The sequence below is a fragment of the Haemorhous mexicanus genome, chromosome 19, assembly GCF_027477595.1.
Source record: "Haemorhous mexicanus isolate bHaeMex1 chromosome 19, bHaeMex1.pri, whole genome shotgun sequence".
NCBI classification, from domain to species: domain Eukaryota; kingdom Metazoa; phylum Chordata; class Aves; order Passeriformes; family Fringillidae; genus Haemorhous; species Haemorhous mexicanus.
This window is the reverse complement of record NC_082359.1, coordinates 8578692-8601929: the sequence shown is the minus strand read 5'-3', so window position 1 is coordinate 8601929 and position 23238 is coordinate 8578692. Positions and strand designations below refer to the sequence as shown.

The 23238-nt window shown below is 41.6% G+C and overlaps 1 protein-coding gene and 1 non-coding gene across 24 annotated transcripts in view; both read left to right on the top strand.

The window, feature by feature from the left end:
* The first annotated feature begins 162 nt into the window (after window positions 1-162).
* EP400 (E1A binding protein p400) overlaps window positions 163-23238 on the top strand; it is a 57159-nt gene continuing 34083 nt past the window's right edge. For 11 of the 23 annotated variants that reach the window (XM_059863696.1, XM_059863695.1, XM_059863690.1 and 8 more), the window contains exons 1-15: window positions 163-280; window positions 1107-1323; window positions 2707-2759; window positions 3083-3246; window positions 5532-5670; window positions 6952-7131; window positions 7599-7710; window positions 11513-12865; window positions 18677-18767; window positions 19177-19284; window positions 19997-20376; window positions 20880-21185; window positions 21324-21509; window positions 22860-23000; window positions 23107-23185. In XM_059863696.1, the coding sequence (XP_059719679.1) occupies window positions 11543-12865; window positions 18677-18767; window positions 19177-19284; window positions 19997-20376; window positions 20880-21185; window positions 21324-21509; window positions 22860-23000; window positions 23107-23185 (2614 nt within the window). In that variant the 5' untranslated portion in view covers window positions 163-280; window positions 1107-1323; window positions 2707-2759; ... (3 more) ...; window positions 7599-7710; window positions 11513-11542. Of the gene's footprint in view, window positions 281-1106; window positions 1324-2706; window positions 2760-2942; window positions 3247-3696; window positions 5671-5766; window positions 5941-6951; window positions 7132-7598; window positions 7711-9483; window positions 9608-11512; window positions 12866-18676; window positions 18768-19176; window positions 19285-19996; window positions 20377-20879; window positions 21186-21323; window positions 21510-22859; window positions 23001-23106; window positions 23186-23238 lie in introns of those variants that run through there. The other 12 variants (XM_059863699.1, XM_059863681.1, XM_059863697.1 and 9 more) reach the window with 10 other exon arrangements.
* Window positions 6318-6456, top strand: LOC132336468 (small nucleolar RNA SNORA49). The gene has a single exon (XR_009488869.1). It is a non-coding gene; the product is annotated as a small nucleolar RNA SNORA49 (small nucleolar RNA).

The following is a 23238-nucleotide window of genomic DNA, read 5'->3' as shown; positions in this document are numbered from 1 at the left end:
GACCATAAAGAATTCAAGTGGTTAATTTGAGTAAAAGGTCAGTGACCACTGAGATCAACTCCCTTTATAGTTGTGCAGGAAGCAATTCTGCAACCATAAGCCCCATTTTGTAGCAAAATAAAGTGAATGTAAAATTTAAATCAAGATGTAGAAGTGAGTAAAGCCATCCTGCATCTTCTTCGAAGTACAAACATACCCAGTCCAGACTCAGAATGAGCTGCAGCAACTGCATGAATCTACTGGGACCATAAAGAATTCAAGTGGTTAATTTGAGTAAAAGGTCAGTGACCACTGAGATCAACTCCCTTTATAGTTGTGCAGGAAGCAATTCTGCAACCATAAGCCCCATTTTGTAGCAAAATAAAGTGAATGTAAAATTTAAATCAAGATGTAGAAGTGAGTAAAGCTTTGGAAGTGGTAGTCCAATGCACCGTTTTATTGATAATGAGATACTTTATTAAGCTATCTTTATTTCAGTTCCAAAATAGTACTTCACAGAGAGGCTCGTGATTAGTTCTGACAGCAATTAAAAAAAAAAAAGTAATGAACTTTAAAATAATGCTGTTACATCTAGTACTTATATTAATGATTGAAGATTAAGTGTAAGTTTTAAGCTTCGTAATTAAAGAAACTGCTTTAATGAGATTTTCTGTAATTGTAACATTATATCCAATACCAATTGTTACACATTTTAAAAACCCTCTGGAGAAAATCTAAGAGATCCTAGTAAGTGCTGCACATCTCATTTTCCATACATTGGGTTTAAATTTGTACCCTCTGAGCCCAATTTGTTGCTTTCCTTAATTAATGTTGTTGCATGAAATTTTTCCCTTTTGGTCATTTGATATCTTGATAGAGATTGGTTGTGTCGTTGTCAGCTCTCTGCAGGGTGTTGTTAGCAAAGATCCTGTCAGCTTCAAGGGTGGCTAAGTGCATCCTAGACTGACTTGCTGGTTGAGTCACACCTCAGAGCTTCCAGGCGGGCAGGTCTGTTGGGGTGTGGTGGAAGCTGATTTCACCAGCTTTGTAACAGACTGTCTTGCCACTTTCTTTGGTTCTCTTTGTCATTTCACTATGTTCTTTACTGAAATTGAAGTTTTTAAAAGTCTCTCTGCAGGTGGAATGCCTCCTGTCCCTCAAGTGGCTCAGCGGATCAGGCAGGAGGAAAACCAACAGCAAAATGGACCAAATTTGTCAAATCTGCTTAATTCCTTCCCTGCTGCACACAGCAGGAACCCAGCTCTGCCCCAGCAGGTACAACCAGCAGGATGGGATAAGAACCATGTGCTCGTGGTCCCAGCTCCAGTTCCCTCACAACAACAGGTATATTTGTGTATTATACAACATTTATAACGTACAACATTTGTATATTGTCTTGTATGGGGAGTGTTGACCTTGGTGTTTGGTGTGGAGACTTTGTGGATGGCAGAATTTATCACTCCAGTCTGGGGAGAAAGGAGCAAATAATTCCAGTATTTTTTGCAGATAACTTCGCCAATCCTGATAATTTTCTTCAGACAGCTGTGGTATAGCTCAGCTGGGTATCAATCTTTACAAAAAGAGTTTGTATTCATTTAAATTTAGAATGCTCTGTGGATACCTGTGCCTCTCATTTGGTTTTAATTAGTGCTGCAGATATACATGATTTTTCTTGAAGAAAGGAAAGGGGTGAGAAGGAATCAGACATGTTCTCTAGGGAAGTAGCATTTGTTCCTGGAATGAAGCCCTAGAAAGAGATTTAATTAAACAGAATCCATTATTTTAAATTTTTATGCACCATTTTAAAATAAGGGGGGAGGGGGGATGACAATGAAAATTTGTGCTGCTTGTGCTGACTTGCCAGCAGTTGCAGGATGCTTACATGTGTTAGTAAAAATGCCAGAAACTAAATGTGTTTTCATATGGACTTTTTAGGGAATTTTGTCCATCTGCCATCTGGCAGAGTATTTAAATTCTGTGAAATTTCTCACTGAATCAGCCAGAACTTCTGATGAGATCTAGGGGTACTCTATTTTAAAAGGAAAACCAAAAGTTCTCAAGACTGAGTAGCTCTGCATCCTGAGATTCTCTGCTGATTTCTGATATAACTTCTGCCTCACAAAGTCCTTCAGAAACTTTACAAAAAGCTTCAAAAAATCCATTATTCATTATCTTTTAATAAAGTGCAACTTCAGACACCATGGAATGTTTCCAAGGACTAAATAATTGATTATCCAGGTAGCATTTTAACATTTTTCACAGTGGTTGTCTTGGTTTTGTGTTGTGCAGTAGGAAACATAAGTTTAATTATGTTTACTCGAAGGAAAATGGAATTCTGCAGCAAACAGCAGCAGTGGGGAAAGAAGGTTTATGGTCACTAAAACTTCTGCCCAAACTCCATGAGGCCCCACAGCACAAATCACACCATGATTTATCTTTTGGAAGAAATGCAGTGGATGGCAACAGATTTTTTTCAAGAAAGAAGATGAAGGATGATAACTGCCAAGAGAGAAATGTGAATTTGATATTAATCCAGAAAAGAATAGGCAGCATTTACATGGTTAGGATGTGATCACTGAGGATCTGGGAGTTTGGGGTTGCCTCTCCACTGTTTGTAAACTTTAAACAGTACTCCTAAAGGGGTTGTAATTATTTTCTTTCTTTAGAAATATGCTTTTTAGATAGAATTGGGTAAAATCTTAAAATAATTTTATGGTTTTATTTTAGGGTTAATGTGTCAAGGTGGGAATAGATGGGTCTGGAATGCCAGTTCTACAAAGGTAAATTTTTTCAACAATCATTGAATTCACTGCAGAGTGTGTCATTTGAGGGTGCTGCCCTGTTTGTGACTCCTGGTAACATGAGCACAATGCTCTATTTCCATGCTGTGGGTTCTTGGAACCTTTTAAAGTAACAGCAGCTGCTCTCTGCAGTGTCACATGACACGTGGCTCTTCCAGTTCCACTTTAATTCTGCCATCAGCTGGGAGCTTTTTCATCATTCTCAGATACTGTGCTACTATTACTATTATTTTTTTTTAACTGCAGCTGAATAGTAGTAAAATATTTCTATGTGGTTTTTTTTCCTTTTACTATTACTTAAGCACACAGACTGGTCTCTATTTGATGTGATTGGGATGGAAAACCAAATCACTTGCTATGAAGGACAAGTGCTGCCAAAACTGAAGGTAACTGGAAAGCTTATTGAGGAGATCTCCTGCTCCCCTTCATCACCCAGACTTGAGCCATTGAAGCTCCAACCAAACAGGTATGCAGTGTTCAAATGATTGATTTATTTTTTATTGCTATTTTTTAAAAAGTAACAGGTGAAAAAGAGTAATATTTGTGAGGACTGAGAGGGTTCATTCAGAATTATTTGTTTATTTTTCTATCTTTTGTTTCCAAACTGATCACTGCTAAAGACTTTATGCCTTTAAAGTCTTCTCCCTCAGTCTTCTGAGGGAAAGCAGAGTGCTTCTTACTGCTTAATAGTTCTTTTCATTTATGAAAGCTCAGTTTTGATCTTTCTGGCCACACTCAAGAGTTGAAGTCATTTGTGGTTTTGATCAAACACTGAAAATTACTTCTGGAGTAGAGTTTCCTAAGCAGAATAAATCTTCTCCTTCTAGTTAACTTTCAGATGTACTTGCAAAACACTTAAAGATTTTTTTTTTTTGGGAGGGTCAGGGTGGGGGGGGAGAGGGAAAGGGAGGGACAGAGAGAGAGAAAATTGCTCAGTTAAATTTCGAGTTTATTTGAGTTTTGCTCCTGAGTCTTTCCTCAGAAGAGAAGTTAGGAGGGTTCAGTTTTGATTCTTGGAGCAAATGTAATTCTGCTGTAGAGCAATGCAGAGTTAAATCTTACAATAAATTAGCCTGATATGAGGAGAGTATGGTCAGTGAAGCCCAAGTCAGCTTGTGTGACATGTGGCTGTGACAGGTGACAAGGAGGATGCCCCTCGTGTTCTTAGGCTGTACTGCCAGAAGAGAGCATTGGCAGTTAATGAAATGTAGGATTTGGAAGTGACAGCTGAAGTATATATGTAAAACAGAAGAAGAATTCATTCTTTTTCTGTTTAGACATCTTTGGTTTCCTGGAAATGGCATACACAAAACAGTTATTGTGAAATCAGCTCTTACAGCTGCAGTGTTTTTGAAACCATACCCATAGTTAAAGCTTTTCTCCATTAAGAAGTTTGACACTAATTAGCATCTTTTGGGGAGTTCTCTTGCTGTTTCCAGACTCCAAAGATGACTAAGGGATATGGGAGTTCTATCATGCCCCTTCCTGTAATCCTTCAGAGAGGACTGGAGCATCAGAGCATTTGGTGTACTTGAATTTTACAGTATAGTTATTTTCTTCTGTGTGTTGAGAGAAGCAGAATCCCTCCTGCCATATGCTCTTCAGCTGGGTACCTCTTTCAGCTCAGATTACTGACTAAAAATAATATTTTTGCCAGTAGGCATAAACTAGAAAAGCAGATTTATTTTTCATTGCAATACCAAAGCTAACATTTATCCTTGTATCACAAGTGTCAGCTTTTCTCCTGCTCTCTTCTCCATTCGTAGAACTCTTGCATTATTGTTAAATTATCCTTATTTGAGATTATCCCATAATTGCTAAATTATCCTTATTTTCAAGTTTGTTTTTTGCATAAGCTTTATCTGATCATAATAGATTCGGAGAAGAATTTTGAATTCAATATTCCAGAAGAAAGAGACAACTGAAGGAACACCTGGACAAAATATACTTCTGGAATGAGTGTCATTGTTCCAGAACCCCCCTGTATGGCAGAGCCATGTTAGAAACTTGCCCTTGGATCAGTGAAAGAAAAATTTCTCAGCATTGTTCTGCCAGGATTAACAAGTGATGCTGGGTTGGCTTTGCCAAATGCCTTCCATACTCCAGCACTTCAGAGGCTCTAAGGATCCATTGCAGGAACTCATTCTGACACTGAAACAGCAGCAGATTGCCCTGAAGGATTATTATTATTACTATTATTATTATTGCCAGGTAATTGAGGCAAGTCCATGAGCAATCTTTGCACAGATTTGGTGGGTGTGTGCTACCCTCCAGAACAGGGTATTTATGTGAATAACTGTAAAATGTTAAATAGGCTGCCTTGTTTTATCCTTTTTGCAGGCTGCATTCCTCTATGCTGAACCTATTTGCATCTCAGATGTATAATTTTGGATCATTCTAGGATCTGAAACTCTCAATAGTTCCATGGCAACTGTTATTAGTTATATAACAATTCTACTTTATTTTGACATATCTTGTATTTGTTGTGTTAATGATGACCAAAAAAAAAAAAAAAAAGAAAGAAGTAGGAGTTTTAGTGAGCTTCTCTTGGTAACTTTATGGATAGTGGTAATTTCCTCTTCAGTTTTTTTTTCACTTACTTGATGTCAGCTTAAAGCTACATGTCCTGCTTTACCTTCTATTACCTTTAGCCAGGTGTTTTGTGCTTCTTTGCAAATATTACTGGTTTGGAGTAGTTAATAGCCCAAGCAGTTAAAAATTAGTATAATAAAGTTTTGATTTGTTTTATAGAGATCTGTGTGTTCCCAGCCCAGCTGTAGCTATTGCTCCTCCATGTTTGTATGGAGTAAATCCTTCTTACACATGGACCCATGGAATGAAACCCCTGCAGTTCAGGCTCGAGGAACAGAGATGGTGCAGCCTGATTCAGGTATTGAACACCCCCCACTGGTCACACCTGTGTGCAGGGGCTGTCTCTAATTGTGAGTGTCACCTGCAGAACCCTCAGGTTCTCATTCATAACCAGGCAAGCTGGGAGCTCTGGCTGCCCTGCTTTGGCAGCTGAAAGCAGAAGGGACAGCAGGTGCTGATTTTGACACAGATGATTGCAATGCTCAACATCCTGGAGCTTTTCCTGAATTTCCATTTCCCCATGTGAGTGAGAGGTAGTGAGAGTGGTGCTCACAGCTGGCATTGTCTGGTAAGAGGATCTCTTCCTCAAGCTCACAGTGAGTTGATGCTCATGGTGGGAGGGAAAAATGCTAAAGGGAAGTCTAAGACATTTGCAAGATTCATTTACATAATTTCCTTACTTATTGAAGCAAATTATGTATGTAGCTGTAGCTCAAATATGTAATTATATATGAAATATGTCAGTCATATTACTATTTGATGAGGCATCTAGGGTGTTCCCAAGGAAGTATGCCACTACTTATCCTATGTTTATGAGCAATTTGTGCTTCAAATGCAGATGGTTTTTTTCACAATAGCCATTTGATTAATTTGCTTTTGCTTTCATTATCTGTAGCTATTTACATCATTAGTACTTTAAGTGTAGTTGGTGTTTTTATGTTGGCAGTTCCTCAGCCTTACTCCAGGGGCTTTTATTTTTCGTGGAGTGCCCTGGCATTGCCTGAGGATAAATTGAAAGTGTGCTCCTTTCCCTCCCCAGTAAGATTCTCTGTATCCTCTGGGGCCTACAATTTGAGCAAACATTAACAATATATTGAAGTTTTTTCTTATTTTTTAATTCCAAATTGCATCATTATGCTTTCTGTTAGATGCAGTATAAAACATAAAAGAGTACTTTGCCTTAAAGCAACACAAGGCAGCACAAAAGAAGGGATTTGATTTAGTCAATAGACAAGAAAAATGATGGAGCATGTGCAGGAATAACAACTCAGTCAGGTGTCATAGGACAGTGCTCAGTCATAGGACATAATGTGATTACTTGTAATAGATCTTTAGATTTTATATGGCTGACTGCACCATAAATTAATAGCATTAATGGTAGACAGATTAATTATGAACTGTGTAGATCTGTAATGTGGGCAGTCAGATAACTTGAAATGTTTGCACACTTAGTGTAGGTTGGGGAACTAATAAGAAAGCAATTTTTCCAATCTTCTCATTCTGTTAAAAAAACTTCATTTAGAGATTTATCCTATATTAATGTCAATTTGTAATTAAGTTGCTTATTTCCCCATTTTAGGAATTCACAAAAAGCTTCAACCAAGACAAGTGATCCTTCTGTGCTATCCTGTCTTCTCACACTCCCTCCACAGGTGTCAGTCACACAGATGTGATTCCTGTTGTCTTCTATGACACTGATGGACACAAAGATGGGATGGTGTGACAAAAGTGCAAGAGGCAGAGATACCCACACACACAGGTGAATTTCATGCTAAGAAATCAGTGTTTTAAAATCAAAAGTAGAGGGAAGATGATTTGGGGAGAAACTAGGATTTTTGTTTGAGGTCACTCTTGTAGTTTAAGTAACTTGGTCTTTGAAGAAGCCTTCAAAGATTTTATTATACTCCTTCCCTTCAAACTAGGGGGAAAATGAAAATTGTGTCCTTCCCACACTGCTGCTTCTGTTCCTGTCTTTCCCTCCCACTTCCATCTATCAAACCATCTGGACTTCTGTGTTGGGACAGCCAAAGCAAATGGGTGGGTGTTTTCAGCCCTTGATAAACAAAAAATGTCATTCTTGATTATCATTGAGTTTCAGATCCAGTGATGAGATGCTGTGTGTGTAGGTCTAAGATGTATTTGAAAGCTTCTCTCAAGTGACTGTTTCTTGCCTTGGAAGGATGTGCTGAGAGCACAAGGAATGTAGTGGGTTTCTTTGTTTTACAGGCTTGTAAGTGGTAATTCTGCTGAAGAGACGCTGTTGGAAAGGAGTATTACACATATGATTCAAGAGCTGGCTGCTCAGGGAGGGGATTGTTCAACAGACTTTTTATCCCAGGTACTGTAACATTAAGAATGTGAGCAGTTATTTGATGATACATAAAAAATAAGTGTTTTACTAGATCTGAGACAGAATTTTGAAAAGGTAGTGGTTTATTTATTTCTAGGCTTGTTTGGGAACCTGTGATGTGTGTTCACAGTTAAATTGAGTAGAAATCCTGAACTGTCAGCTCATATAGAAAATCAGAAGGTAACAATATGAAATAAATATTGATGATATTGATAAATTGTAATAAAGATCTGCATGTTCCAATTATAATGTTACCCTTTTATTAACATTGTTTTAATCAATCAAAAGCAACATCTGCAGCAAAATGTGTCAAATACATCTGTAATCTGACTTTTCTAAACTTGATTTTAGGATGACTAAAAATTTTTGCGTTTTTTCTTAAAGGTCTTGGATCCTATCAGTGAGGTGGTTAACTCTTGTAACAATGTTTATCACTGTCCAAAGCAATGCCATAATTGTTACATAAAAACCATTACAGGTCCAGAGGGGAAGGAGAGTTTAAATTGAAACTTGCTTTACATTGTGAGGACCTGGGGGCTTTTGGGGTCTTTATTGTTGGTTTTTTCCCCCTTTTTAATTCCTCATTGCTGTTAGAGTACTACAAGAGTGTTTACTAAGTGAAAACATAACTAGATTTTAGAATTTTGAATAGCTTGGTATACAAACAAATGTTAGTAAATACTTTCTCCTAACAGTATGACTAATATAGGTTATATTTATTACATTTCCATACACTTAGAAATATGAATTTCCCCAATGTTATGACAATATGACCTTGGATGTGTCATTTTGCATTACCAGTATGTTAAAAATAAGGGAGGGGAGCTGTTTATTTTAAGCAGTTGGATATGAATTGTCTTCAGTCAAGACTATGGGTAACTATGAATTTTGAGACAGGGCACTTTTGATTACATATTTTCTGTACCTAAGCCTTCACTCTGCATTTATTCCAGAATGTAGGTGGTCATCCTCTTTGTGTTAGACAAGCCTGTACAAACCACCAGAATTCTGAGTGTATTCAAATCTGTATAAATCACTTTGAGTTGATGACAATGACTACTAGAAAAAGAAGTTCCTCAAACAGATTTCTTTAAGTTTACTGTCAATATTTTTCTCACATTTAACAGTAAATCAGTAGTGGTCTGATTGGTGAATTTGTTTTCTCTTAAGCACGAATGTATTTCACGGGGACCTTTTTCTTGTCAAAGGCTCTGTGATGATCTTTAGCCTTAAGGTAAAGTGTCCAAGAATCAAATCTGTGCTCGTGCTGATGTAAAGAAAAGTTTTAAGTGCGGCTCCATCTGATGTACCAGAAGTCATTCCTCATGTCCGGGTGGACTCTCCTGAGCATCAGTGGGTGCCCGTTGTCTCTTGTCCTGTAACCTGGCACCACCGAGCAGAGTCGGCCGTGCTCCGACCCTGACAGACGGGGATGGGGTCCCCTCTCAGCCGTCGGAGATGCTCCAACCCCTCCATCACCGTTGTTCCCCGGCTGGCCCCGCTCCAGGCGCTCCCAAGTCTCTCCTGCCCTGGGGAGTCAAGCCCCACCAGCTGCACGTGTGGCTTTTCACACCGTGTATTGAAGAGTAGTGACAGCCCCGCTCCGTGAGCGGACAGAAACTGCCCTTTGCTCGGTGATTCCCCCGCCCTGCCTCTGCTACAATAAATATCATTTTTCTGTGCTGTCGCCGAGCCCGTTCCTATCGCGACAGGAACCGCGGGCCTCCTCCGCGGAGCGCGCAGGCGCGGCGGTGGCGCAGGCGCGGCGCGGCCCGCGGGTGCCGGCGCAGGCGCGGCGGGACGCGGTTTGTCTCCTGCCGGCGCTGGTAGCGGCGCCCCCGCCCGCGCTTCCTGCCCGCAGCGAATGGAACCCGCGGCGCCCGCGGTAAGTGCGGCCCGCGGGGCCCGCCCGGGCCCAGCTGCGCGCCCCGAACGGCCCCCGGCAGCCCCGCCGCCGCACCGGGGGCGGCCGCGGAGGGACGGGCCCGCCCCACGCGGGGCGGGGGACGCGGGCCGGGCCGGGCCGGGCCGGGCCGGGGAAGCGCGGCCCCGGCGGGGGGAGCCCCGGGCGAGGGGAGTCCCCGCGGAGCGGCGGCGGCGGGGCCGGGCTTCGCCCCCGGCCGGGCGGCCCCGCCGCGCCCCTCGCACACAAAAGGCGATCCCTGCTTCGGGACCTCCCTTATCGGCCTGTAATTAATTAAGTGTTTTCACTGGGGCCATAAGTGTTAGTGAGGTGCGGATAATTAAAATAATAAGACCTTGTTACTGGTGGTATCTTTTGAATCTTAATTGTTTGGTATGGGCGCTGTGAAATAACCACACTACGTCGAAGAACTGCACTATTGTTAAATCTTTTGGAAAAGAGGCCTGTAAGGAGTGCAGTTTTTTCCCCTTCCCGCTCTACGGAGCTCGCTCTCTCAGGTTTGAGCTCCGAAGAGTGGGAGAGCCGAGACCCGCCGGGTGAGCCCCGGCGCGGGACGGCCGAGACCCGCCGGGTGAGCCCCGGCGCGGGACAGTCGAGACCCGGCGGGATGAGCCGGGTGCGGGAGAAGCGGAACCCGGCGGAGGAGCCGCTGTGCCGGCTGCGCTCCGCGGTACCCCCGGCACGGGAGGTCCCGGGCTCTCGGCCCCCTGTCGCTGCTGGCACGTGTGTGACAGCGCTGCTTTGCTCCACCTTCCCGGACAGCCGCCCCTTTCCCGGGGCAAGGAAGGGAATCTCCATCCCCAGGGCTTGGGCTGATGGCTGCAGACAGCGCAGGACAGGGGAGCGGCGGGCTGTGATGTGCTCCCTGCCTGGGGAGCGGAGGAGCGGGAGAGCCGGCAGCGCCCGCTGCATCCCGCCGCTTCCCAGCAGTGCTGCCGTGCCGGGGTGCTACTGCTTGTTGCCGCCTGCGACCAACTTGGCGTTAGGAGCACAAAGTAGTAGCAGCATGTTTGTGTGTGTTTGGCCTGAAATGCTGAAAGTGAAAGTGTTGCTTTTAAAAGAGGGGAGAGATTTTGAAAGGAAAAAAACCCCATCAGGTTTCATTTTCTCTTGATGCTTTTTCTGTGTGACTCCCAGCCCTGAATCTACCTGTCAGTGCATGTCATTGGAATTTTTGTTTGTGCATAGCTGAAATACAAAACCAGAACGTTTTGGGATTTCTGGGTAGCTTGACCCAATAAACAGCATTTGAAATGAAATGCAGATTTGGTTAATTTTCATCTCTTTTTGTGTTCTGAAGGAAGGAGAAGGCAAAGTTAAGGATCGAGTACAGTAGTTTTACATACATTTAGATTACTTGGCCTTCAGTAGCTAGAACAATAAAGTTGAATAGTCTGTCCATTTTCTTATTTTAGTTGCTGTTAAAACAATGGACTATATGTTTTAGCAATTACAATAACTTTGCATTAAGAGTTAAAAGCACTGAAACATTTGTAATAATGAACACGAAAAAAAGAGTCGATGCCTTTGATGCTGGAGACCATAGTTTCTTAAAGTTCCACAGCAAGAGAAAAAGTCCTGTTCGTTCTTTTTTTTTTATTATTTGAAGTCGTTCTGCCTAGCTAAGGGGAACACAACATTTGTAAGACTATTCAATAGCAGTATTAGCTAGAGAAATTTATGAGGGATTTAAGTAAGATTTGCTTGTGCTGAGGGTTTTGGATCATTTGAAACATTTTAAGTAACTGCAAAACCAGGATAACAGAGTTCTTACTGTAAGGTAATCCTTCTAGTTGTAGCTAAATAGTTTCAGTTGCAGAAGAGTTTTTAAATTCCCTGAATGTCTGTTTTTGTGTATTTCTTTAGACTATACTGTAAAACCTTAGATCAGCGAGAATGCACCATGGCAATGGTCCTCAGAATGCCCAGCGCCAGCTGCAGAGATCCAGGTCCTTCACGGGCAGTGAGGGAGAAGAACAACAGGCCAATTTACCCCAGTCCCCCGCAGCCTCCTTCGCGCCTTCCGCGAGCCCCTCGGCGCCGCAGTCGCCCAGTTACCAGATCCAGCAGTTCATCATGAGCCGGAGCCCTGTGGCTGGGCAGAACGTGAACATCACCCTGCAGAACGTGGGCCCGGTGGCCTCGGGCAACCAGCAGATCACGCTCACCCCGCTGCCTCTGCCGAACCCGACGTCCCCGAGCTTTCAGTTCAGCCCCCAGCAGAGGCGCTTTGAGCATGGATCCCCCTCGTACATCCAGGTCACCTCTCCGCTGCCCCAGCAGGTGCAGTCCCAGAGCCCCACCCAGCCCAACCCGGTGCCGGTGCAGGCGCTGCCCAACGTGCGGGCGGGCACTCCCGGGCCTGGCCTGGGCATGTGCAGCCAGAGCCCCACCAGAGGGTTTGTGGATGCCAGCGTGCTCGTGAGACAGATCAGCCTGAGTCCTTCCAACGGCGGGCACTTCGTGTACCAAGAAGGACCTGGGATCGCACAGATTGCTCAAGGAGCTGCTGCACAAGTGCAGCTCCCGTCGTCCGGGCCGCCCGCCACCGTGAGGGAGCGCCGGCTCTCGCAGCCTCACTCGCAGTCTGGGGGCACCATCCACCACCTTGGCCCTCAGAGCCCCGTGGCCAGCGGGGCAAATATGCAATCTTTGACTAGCCCGGGCCACATCACAACGACCAGCTTGCCACCCCAAATCAGCAATATTATCCAGGGGCAGCTCATGCAACAGCAGCAGCAGGTGCTTCAAGGGCAGCAGCTGAGTAGACCCATTGGATTTGACAGGACTTCTGGTGGATTGATAGCAGGAGTTGGAGGACCGAGCGCGTTTGGAATGACATCACCTCCTCCTCCCACAAGTCCTTCACGGGCCACTGTGCCACAGGGGCTGTCGAGTCTTCCTCTCACTCCTACAGCCAACACAGCAGTGAAAAAACAGCCCAAAAAGTTGGAGGAGATTCCTCCTGCCAATCAAGAAACTGCTCAAATGAGAAAACTATGTTTGGATCATCACCACAAGCAGATGGAAATTCTTAAGGAAACTTTTAAGGAATGTTTGATTGAACTGTTTTTCCTGCAACATCTTCAAGGGAATATGATGGACTTTTTAGCTTTTAAGAAGAAACATTGTGTTCCTCTACAAGCATACCTGAGGCAAAATGACTTGGATCTGGAGGAGGAAGAAGAGGAAGAACAATCTGAGGTCATCAATGATGAGGTAAGAAACTTTGTTGGAATAAAATCATATATGAAGTTGTTACACTGGGATTGTGAAGTATCAAAGAATGGGACAGGACATGAAAAATCATTTTTGCTTGGTGAAGTGTGGCAGTTTTTCATAAAATAGTTGGTCTGAAAGAATGCAGTTCTGCTGGGTAGTGTGATTCGATGGGTTGGTTTGAGTGTGCTCTTAGATTTTTGGATTGAAAATAAAAGCATAGAGAGGGAGTTTTAACTGTGCTAGCTGCACACAAAAAAAGATGGTAGAAGTGTGGAAATGGTTTCAAGCTCTCAGAATGGTTATGACCAGGAATTGTAGTTTGAATTTCACTCAACTAAACTTGGACAAACCGAAAAAGATTGAGCAAAAGCATTACAAGAGGTTAACCTGACTCACGTGAGTTCTATCATAGATGTTATTGAAGTTCAATGTTGCTGCAGCCAACAAAAAATGTGAATTAATCCAGTTAGTGAAGGAGAATGTGTAAGGGTCCTCAGTCATGTATTACATTATTCAGGGTGCCCTGGAGCTCCGTGTGAGCTGCTGTTTAAAGGATTAACAACCAGCACTTACAGACTGGACATTGACAAGTTCACTTTGTTACTTATGCAAAGGTTTAAATTACTAACTTGAATTCACTGGTTATTGATGGCAAAGAACTTGAAAGGAGCTTGCCACAAAGAGGTGCTGTGCAGCTTTTCCTGCACTTTTGTACCCATCTGTGGGTGCTGGAGCACTGCTCTGGTGCAGAGCCTGCTCATAAGCCAACTTGGCAGGTGGTTGCAGCAGGGTGGATAGAACTGATGCCCCTGCACCACTTGGCACTCATAAATATCTTCTAAAATCTGTGGATTATGTAGCTGCCAGTTTGTAGAAGAACCAATATTATGTAAAGAACCTCATGTTGCTTTGAATACCCTTTGGAAATGAGTGCCTTCACTGAGATTTAATGGCTCTTAGGTATGAATCATTAGCAATCATACCTTCAGTTGGAATTTGTGGGAAATTTTAACAGAATAATGGCTGAAGTTTAATTTGTTCAGTACTTTGTTGTATAAACTTCTTAATTAGGTAAAATATATTTCTTCTTGTAATAGTTACTGACAGGAAGGAATCATTACTTTATATAGTAACATAAAAGCTAGCCTGTTACTGTAATTTATTGACAATGGATATTCAGTATTTTTTTTTCACCTGGTTTGTGTTTTGTCAAATTGTTTAGGTGTTCTTGTTGGGTTGCGTGTTTGTCAGCTGAAATAACCAGGTATTTTTAACTACCATCTGCACACTTTGAGGGATCTTTAGTGGGTGTAAATGGTACAGGTTCCTTCAAGTCAGTGGTGCTGCTGCACTTTAAATGAGTTCAGTCTCTACCCCGTGGTGTTTCGGGTTGAGAATTTGCTGTACTTCACTGCCTTCTCGTGGTGGATCCTCTTTTGTTTGTGGAAGCTTCTTGTCCCTGTAACTGCTGGAGAATTTTGCAAAGTGCAGCAGGAAAAGTCTTTATGTGTTTTCAAGTGATGAATCCTTCTGAAAGATTAAGACATCTTTTGAGTATGTTCTTTCTTTGTGTTTTGTTTCGTCTTCTGTTTTATTTCCCCCTCCCCTCTTTATCACTTTCTGCTAAAGCAACGCGCTTCATTCCTTGCCTGGAAGGTTGATTTCTTTGGGAATTCGAGGGGAGAGTGAATGGTGGCTGTGCTCATTGCTTAAATAAATGTTGAAGCTCTCTTACGTTCAAACTGTCTGTCATGCTAATTTGTTGTCCGTTAGCAGCAGCAATCATTCAGTTTAAAGCACACTTTTATGTTAACTGGATTTAAGAAAATGTTTCCAGTGACAGAAGTCACAATAAACAGTCAAGGCTGTGCTCTGTTCTGCTATTAAAAGTAAGACAGAACTCTAAAAATGGGCTGTGCTCAAAACAAGCTGTACTGGTGGTGGTTTAGTTATTATCCCCTCTTCAGTGAGGTGCCATCAGTACCAAAGGAGTGTGTTGAACAGTTAAAAAAAAAGAAAAACTTCTAAAAAGAAAATGATTCTCCCTTCTTTTTTTTTTCCCAAAATATTTCTCTCAGGTAAAGGTTGTGACAGGAAAGGATGGGCAGACTGGTACTCCTGTCGCTATAGCAACCCAGCTTCCTCCAAATGTTTCTGCTGCTTTTTCATCCCAGCAGCAACCATTTCAGGTACTTTTCAATGGTTCTAAAATGTAGTTTCATCCCAGATTTTTTTTCTTCATTCAGATTTGATATTTCTTAGATGAATTAGAATTTCCCCAAGAGCCCATCCCTTATCATCTAAACAAAACCAAAAAGCCTCTGCAGTCTTCAAATGCATCAGTATAACTGAAGCCTTGAGGAAGTTAAAGCTTTGTCTCCAGGTTGCTGGCTTATTGCATTAACTTTCAGCTTGAATGTTTTCACTTTGGTTTGTTTGTCTTTGTATCCCTAATGCATTTGGTTCATTTGTGCATTCTGCGTAGTGATGATATGGATTCTTTGTCTGTGGCGTTGTAATTGTGGATTTCTTCTAAAATTCTTTTCTTTTTTTTCTTCCCCTTATGTATTAAAGGTTTTGAGTGTGGCTACAGAAGGTTTTGGATTTGCCTTCCCTGAAAAGTGTTAAACAACAGTACTAATCCTCTGACACAATTTGTTTTAAATAATTAACTGCTTTCCATTAGCTCTGCCATAAATGTTGGGAAGAAGAAACAGAAGTGCTTATTTTTATTATAAAAGTCCTTTTTAACAATTTTTTTCTATTTTCATGAGGAATGCTGGAGAAAACCAAGAAATAAATGTGATAATCAGTTAAAATGTTTGTGGATCAGTGATAATACAGCTTTTCAGTTCGGTGTGGTTTTATGCAGCTGCCTTCAACTCTGTTACCCAGACATCACTGCATACATACCCTGAGAAGTAATATACCCTAATTCCATCTGGAACTAAAATATTTACCTTTTAGCTCAATGATATGCTTAGCAGGTGTTGCAGGGTGAATTACTCTGCTGTACCACAGCAGCTGTACGGGCTGTGCTGCCTTTGTCTGCGCTTTGGAAATGGAAAGTGAAATGAAATACAGGATGGGTTGTGTTCATGTGTGTAGCAAATGGGATGTTCCCTGTGATATTGTACAAAGGAGTTGTGCAGCAAAGGGCATTGGACTGGGAGCTCTTCCTTAGGACCAGTACTGACATGCTTTGGAAGTCTCCTTGGGTAGTCAGGCTTCATTTAAGCTCTCTAAAATACCTAATATTATATCAAGTTATTTATTGTAGTGATTAGGGTTACCACCAAGCTGTAGCTGCAGCAGTGGTGATACTTTTGAAGGTATTGCACCATGCAGTTTCAGGGAAACTGGTTCATGCTAAAAATGCACAAAACTCTCTGTTTGGTACTGACCTTTTAGCACACACTGATAAAAGAAAGTGGCATTTCTTTCCCTCAATCTTGCTCTTTGCAACTGTTTATGGAGAAATAATATGTCCCAATCAGCATCACCATTCAAATCCCAGTGCAGAAGTGCAGTGCTCAGAGTGATTATTGTGTGCATGCTGCATAATCACGACCTCGGGACAGCTACATTATTTTAATTAAAGTTGGGACAGTTTTAGTCTAATATTATTGGTATGTGACTGCAATTTATGAAGGCATAACATGTCTGTTCTCTGTAGAGTCTGGCCTGAATTACATGGTGATAATGCAGACAGCTGGGAGGCATATTCTTAAGAAAATGTCAGTCAAAAATCCTAAAGTAGAGATACAGCCTGAAACTGTGAGTACGCAGTCATCCAGAGGGAGAGAGCAGGTGAAATAAATTACATTTAATGTGGAGTTTGAGGAATATAATTTCTTAAACTGATGTCCCAGCAGCATCTGATGCAAATGGAACATAAACTGAATTTTTTAGTCAATTTAGTAGCATTTACCTAACCAATTCTTGTGGCTTATTTTGAAAATTCTGTAAATGCCCAGGTCTCTGGTGCTCTGCCAGACACTGGCTGTTGGACCTGAAATATGCTGCATGTCTACCTTTTGACAAGACAAGTATTTGAAAACTTAATCCCTATTGAGTGTGAAATAGCAGTGAACTGTGAATATGAGTCAGAGATATTTAAAACAAGAATTTACATCTTAAGGCTGTAGCTGTATCTCTGGAATGGCTGCAAATGCCCTCAGAACAGCAAAGAGATTAAGTGTTATTAATTCATAGCTATTGATTGAGCCTGAGGGGCATGAGAGATATTCAGCTCAAAAAGGAGCATTTGAAACCCAGTCATTGTAGGTGATGTTGGCTGTGATTATTAATAGCATGCAGTGAAGCACTGAAGATGCAGGATGTCACTGCTGTGATTTATTTCAATACAGACTGGTGTTTGCCTCTGTGGGTTTAATTTACATTGGTAAAGTTTTGGTTAAAATCAGAGGAGAAAATACCTGGGAATAAAGTAAAAAAAAAAAAAGGGAAATTACTGCCTTTTGTGTTGTCATCAAAAAATTTCACAACGTTTGCAAACCCTTACTATACCTCAGCATGTTTAAGGTCTAACCATTAGAAAAGTACACTTTGAGAACTAGAGTGCTAAATTAATTCATTTTCCAGAATGCAGAGACTGCCATACATAAAGTCTGTGTTTGTATTTTCTGATGGAATCTCTTAAGACCTTTTTTGGGATAGCCCTTATTTTTCTCATGTTAAGTTTCATAGTAGAATATTTGGTACAGCATGGCCAAATATCGAGGAAAAGTTAAAAATGACTTGGAAACTCACTGAAAGGACTTGAACTTGCACAGACACTGATGGACATTAATAAATACTTGCCAGTATGCTGAGGCCCCAAAGAGCATGAAAATTGTCGTATATCCAAATTTGTTTGCTTCAGTAATCCTATATGTGAGCCTGTCACCTGTGCTTGATCTGAAAGGATTCTCTGGGACAGGTTCTTGCCATCATTGCTGATATTAAACGTAGTGATTTAAAAATAAAGTTTGAATGCACTATGTAATCTTACTGAAGCTAAATTCCAGCTTGCTGAATCAGAGCCCAGTGATTCCTTTTGCATCTCAATATCAACAGTGCTCTTCCAGTGCTCTTGTTAATTCATAGTTTGTGTGCTGTTTATCCTCAGACAAAATGGATAGTAATTTCTGGTGAGCTCTGATGTCACCCTAGCCTTAGGGTAATATTGTTTCTCCTCACTGAGTTTATTCATGAGACTCATTTTGCCAGCTGTGCAAACAGGTTCAAGTCCAGCATCTGGAAAACTGGAACTGGAACTTGTGTACCTTGGCTGAGGTTCTTTATTCCATCTTCCTAGCTTTTTCCTGAAATATTTCAACAGTAACTCTGACAAAGTTCTATCCTGAGAGAGCTGAAGACCTAAATAAGCTTAAGATGTTTTCAGGATGAGGATGAATTTGTGTTACTGATGTTTCACACAGATATAATACACTAATCAAAATTTTCATTAATTAAAAAAAAAAAGTAACAAAAAGTACTGGGCAAGTTTTTTTTTTTTTAACATAGCCCATTTTCCTGAGTTTGGTATCACTTAACAAAATGTAGGTGTGTATTATATATAAACAACTTCATCACTGTAGAATTTAAACTCAACAAAGAGTATTTGTGCATTGTGGATAACTAAAACTTCATAGCAGATAATGAATGAGTCTTGTTTCCTTTGTTGTACAGCTGTTCTGAAGGACTTTTTCTGTGCTGGCCTCCTTAGATCTGCTTGTAAATTCTCTCCTGGTGTCAGACCATCTGCAGATTGAACTTCTGTGATTTGTTTTCTTTTCCCTGTAGCAAACGCATACAGGGACTCCAGCGCCGGGGACTGTGAGCACCATAGAGATTGAAGCTTTTAAGAGACAGCAGCAGGCCCTTGCACCAGCAGGTATGTTCCACAGGCACAATTCCACTTCCATCCTCTTTTTTTTTCCAAACAGTGATCGGAGCCCACTGTTCAAAAATACATTTTTGCCTCACCTTGGGAATCACCAGATCCTTAGGACTATCTACTGTGACTGGTGCTGTGGGAAGAGTGCACTCCACTCCCAGTAGATAGGCCTGGATTTGGCAGGCATGGAGACGTGGTTAGGTTGACTGTTCTGGCTGAGAAGATTGGAGATGGCCAACTTGAAGTCAGAGGGACTCTGCCCCTGGAGCATGTTCTTCATAAATGCTACACATGTACAGTAGTTGTAGCTTTCGGAGCTGACGGTGGAATCATGTGTAGTAGTTTGCTTTGTAAAATTGAACCCATTCCATTATACCATGCCATAAATGGAATTTGAATATCACAGATTCGTCTAAGAGACCACGAATTGAAGTGGGCCGTCATGGGATGGTTTTTCAGCACCCGGGTGTGGCTTCAGGAGTTCCTCTTCAACAGCTAATGCCAACGGCACAAGGTACTGTGTCACCACATGCCAGTTGCACATTAATTTCACAAGGAGATGTTGGTGATGGAACTAGAAACTTTGGCTTCTGGCCTGCCAAGATCCTAGTTCCACCACACACTTCTCCATGTAAATTAATACTTGGTATGCAATGCCTGGTTCGTTTAAGGAGCTGAGTGACGGGCTCCAAAGGTGCATGTGGGCATGGAAATACGTCACAGGTGCTGATGCAAAATGGCCAATCTGAGAATTCTGGAACTGAACCAATGATTTATGAAAAGGAAACCATCTCATTGGAACATCACGACAAATTTTTATTCATTAGTCATGCCAAGCTTTAGAATATGTGTTAGAGTGAATGTATTCTTAGAAAGAACTAAGTAGTATTTAGACTTCATGCTGGTATTTTAGGTTAAATTCCATTAGTTCACCAGTCCTTTTTTTTTGAGTATACGAAATTTAGAACACCTATAATGACATGCTCTTTTTTAGTTGCTGTGCTCCAAATTTTAGTTACAGTCCTCTGCATGAAGTACTTTGTTGTTTATTGTAACGGTGATTTATTTTGTGATTGTGATGTGGTATTTTCAAGTGATGGTGTCTTGTGGCAAAGTAAGTAACAAAACCACTCTGTTCGCAGTCGGTTTCCTCCTTTGATCAACAGAGAGCATCGGACATTTTAATATTTTAATCTCACCTGCACGTGTCTCCTCTTGCCCTGCAGGAGGGATGCCTCCCACTCCTCAGACGGTGCAGCTGACGGGGCAGAAGCAGAGCCAGCAGCAGTACGACCCCTCCAAGGGCCCTCCAGTGCAGAATGCGGCCAGCCTGCACACGCCGCCGCCGCAGCTGCCCACGCGCCTGCAGCCCACCAACGTCCCCATGGCATCACTGCCTGCCACCCTGCAGCTCCCGCAGCAGCAGCCTCAGCTGGTGGAACCTCCAGCCCAGCCCCAGATCCAGGTGAAGATCCAGCCCCAAAGCATGCCCCTGACAGCCGCCCCGCTTCCAGCGCCGCTGCAGCAGCAGGTGCCACCAGCGATCCACGTGCAGGGACAGGTGCCCAGCCAAGTGTCACAGCCGCAAGCTACCATACAGCAGCAGGTATTGTGTGGGACATGGGTTTGTTTCCATGGCCAGTAAAACCTAAAAGTGCTGTCTTCATCTCTTAATTCCACTGGACAATTAAATCCTTTCCTTGTAAAAATGCAGGTGTGTCGCCCTGTTCTTCTAAAGTCCTTCTAAGCCTTCTGATGTTTACATTTTTGTAATAGAGTTTCTCACGCACTTTTCATGTAAATAATGATTCCTTTCTGGAAGAAGAGAAAATTGATAAACTGTTAGTTTGACCAATGTGGTTGGAGAAGTAGCAATTTCATCCTCCAATCCATGATCACTTTTAGAATTCTATTAATATCAAAGTCCAGAAGTAAATGCACCTTTTTTGCCTTAGACGTCTCAGCGCATGAGTGTCGTTCATTTCGTGTCATATTGCGACACGGGTGCACATTTGTTATTAAGTTAAAGTCTCCATTATGTTCTGCTCTAGTGTAGATTAAGTATTGAATCCTCACCTCATCAGTAAAACCAATGTGTTTCTTGGGCAGACTGTGACTCTGACACGACCATCTGCAGATCCTGCTCAGAGTTCTCAGCGTCTTGCAGCAAATCCACTGCCACCTACCTCATCCATCGCTCCAGCAGCGATCCCAGGCACAACACCACCTTCTCCATACCCAGTGCAAACAAACAGGACCTCTCCAGCCACCAACAAGTCTCTGTCTCCTATTGCATCCAAGCCTCCTGGCTTAGCAGTGGCAGCAGCAGCACCTAAAACACAAAGTCCAGCTCAGAATGCAGCGGTGTTGCCACAGGAAAACTCTCAAGACAAGCTGGCTGAGCAAGTCAAGCTGGTAAGATATATTCTGTGTGATGCTTTTACACTTCTATTTTCCTGTCAATTTAATAAAGTGGGAGCAATTACTATTTTTCTCTGAATCTACAACTTCAGGTGCATTCTGCAGCTTCATTGTAAGTCTCTGTACTTTTAGGAAAATCAAATCCACCAGCGGATAGCAGAACTGAGAAAAGAAGGTTTATGGTCCCCCAGGCGACTGCCTAAACTCCAAGAAGCTCCAAGACCAAAATCTCACTGGGATTATTTGCTGGAAGAAATGCAGTGGATGGCAACTGATTTTGCCCAGGAGAGAAAGTGGAAGATGGCAACTGCTAAGAAGGTACTTGAAAACCATTTCATAACTCAGAGCAATAAATGTTGATATCACTCAGTTTGCTAGCAAAGCTATTGAGGTATCTTTTGCTACAGATAGAGGTAAAGGAAACATGAGGCACTAACTTTTACCTCAAATGAGAAGTTTTGTGGTCTGTTTTGTATATGGCACCTGAGACAGGATAATTGTACAGATTGTTGATGCAAATAACAGTTTGTGGGTTTTATTCCTCTGGAGATCAAATAGCTTTTTTAGGAGCCCACTCAATATGTTGACTGGGTTATATTTAAGTAAAAACTGGAGTTGTCATGCCTGTCTCACAAATCAGTTATTTTCAGCCAACAAAGAGTAAATACAGAATTTTGTAAATAACTTTCCGTTGGGTGTGGTTGTCTGTCTAGTTATTTTTTCTTAATCTCACAGAAAAATAAGAGTAAAGATAGTAGTGGAAACATGGTAGAGAACTGTTTCCATAGGAGGAGAGAGCAGCACAGCAGGAATACAGTAGTGCAATGAAAATTTCTATGGTGTGAGATGAAATATATAAAATCTGTTAATTTACAGTAAGCAAAGGTTTTCTATGGATACCAGAAATGTTGCATCTTTTTTCTTTTTTGATACATTTATGACCAATTTAGAGTAATGAACAGGGCAACTGAAGGTCATTAGTTTAAATTGCCATGTTGTTTTCTACTGTATATTCTGAAATGATGGAGACTCAGAAGCAAAGTATTGAAACAAGTGTATTGTTTTGTACAATAAATATCTGCATTTTGAATATAATTTAAATCTGGATTTCCATTTGTGGCCAATGGTAGGTTTTTAAGAATAGGAGAAAAGGAAGGGCAAATGTGAAATGATCCTTCCCCTGGCACTCAAACTTCTGGAAGTCAATGTTTTAGGGACCTCCTGAGCTAAAGGTTGCAATCAAGTCAGTCTTAACAGCCATTGACTGATCTTTCACTCATGTATGTACACTCTTTTTGAACTCATTTTAGCTTTGGTCTCTGACATTTTGTGGTGTGATTTCTGTGACTTCATATGTGCTGTCTGAAAAAAAAAGTTTTCTTTTGTGTGTTTGCTGCTAATTTCAGTGGATTTTTTTCTAATTTTTGTATTCAGAGAGTGAATTAAGAGTTTCCTACTTGATTGCTTAGTTATAGTTGCATTTTTTTTTTTTCTTTGAGTTTCATGTCTGTTGCTTTACTGGCATGGTAATAATTAGAAATATTGGAGGTAAGTGCTATGTGTGTAAAGCTATGGTCAACATCTGGCTGCTGATAACCACTATAAGCTTAAGAAATGCAATGAAATGTATTTTGAGGTAACCTAATTCAGTATTTCATGGTATTTTAGATGGTAAGAACTGTGGCTCGTTACCATGAAGAAAAGAAACTTAATGAAGAGCGAGCTAAAAGGGAGGAACAGAACAAACTGAGGAGGATTGCAGCATCCATTGCTAGAGAAATAGAGTATTTCTGGTCTAACATTGAGCAGGTAAAGTACCCACTCACTAAGACTCGTGCAATTTGTGGTGGTTTTTTCATCTTAGGAGTTTATTTGTAAAATAAAAGTGATTTATTAGACTTGCTTTACATTTCAGGTTGTTGAAATAAAACTGCAAATTGAATTTCAAGAGAAAAGGAAAAAAGCTTTGAATTTAAAGAGATTTTCAAGGAAAGGTAATTGTATTCCATTTTATAAGAAATATAGTCTGAATTCTGATGATATTGTT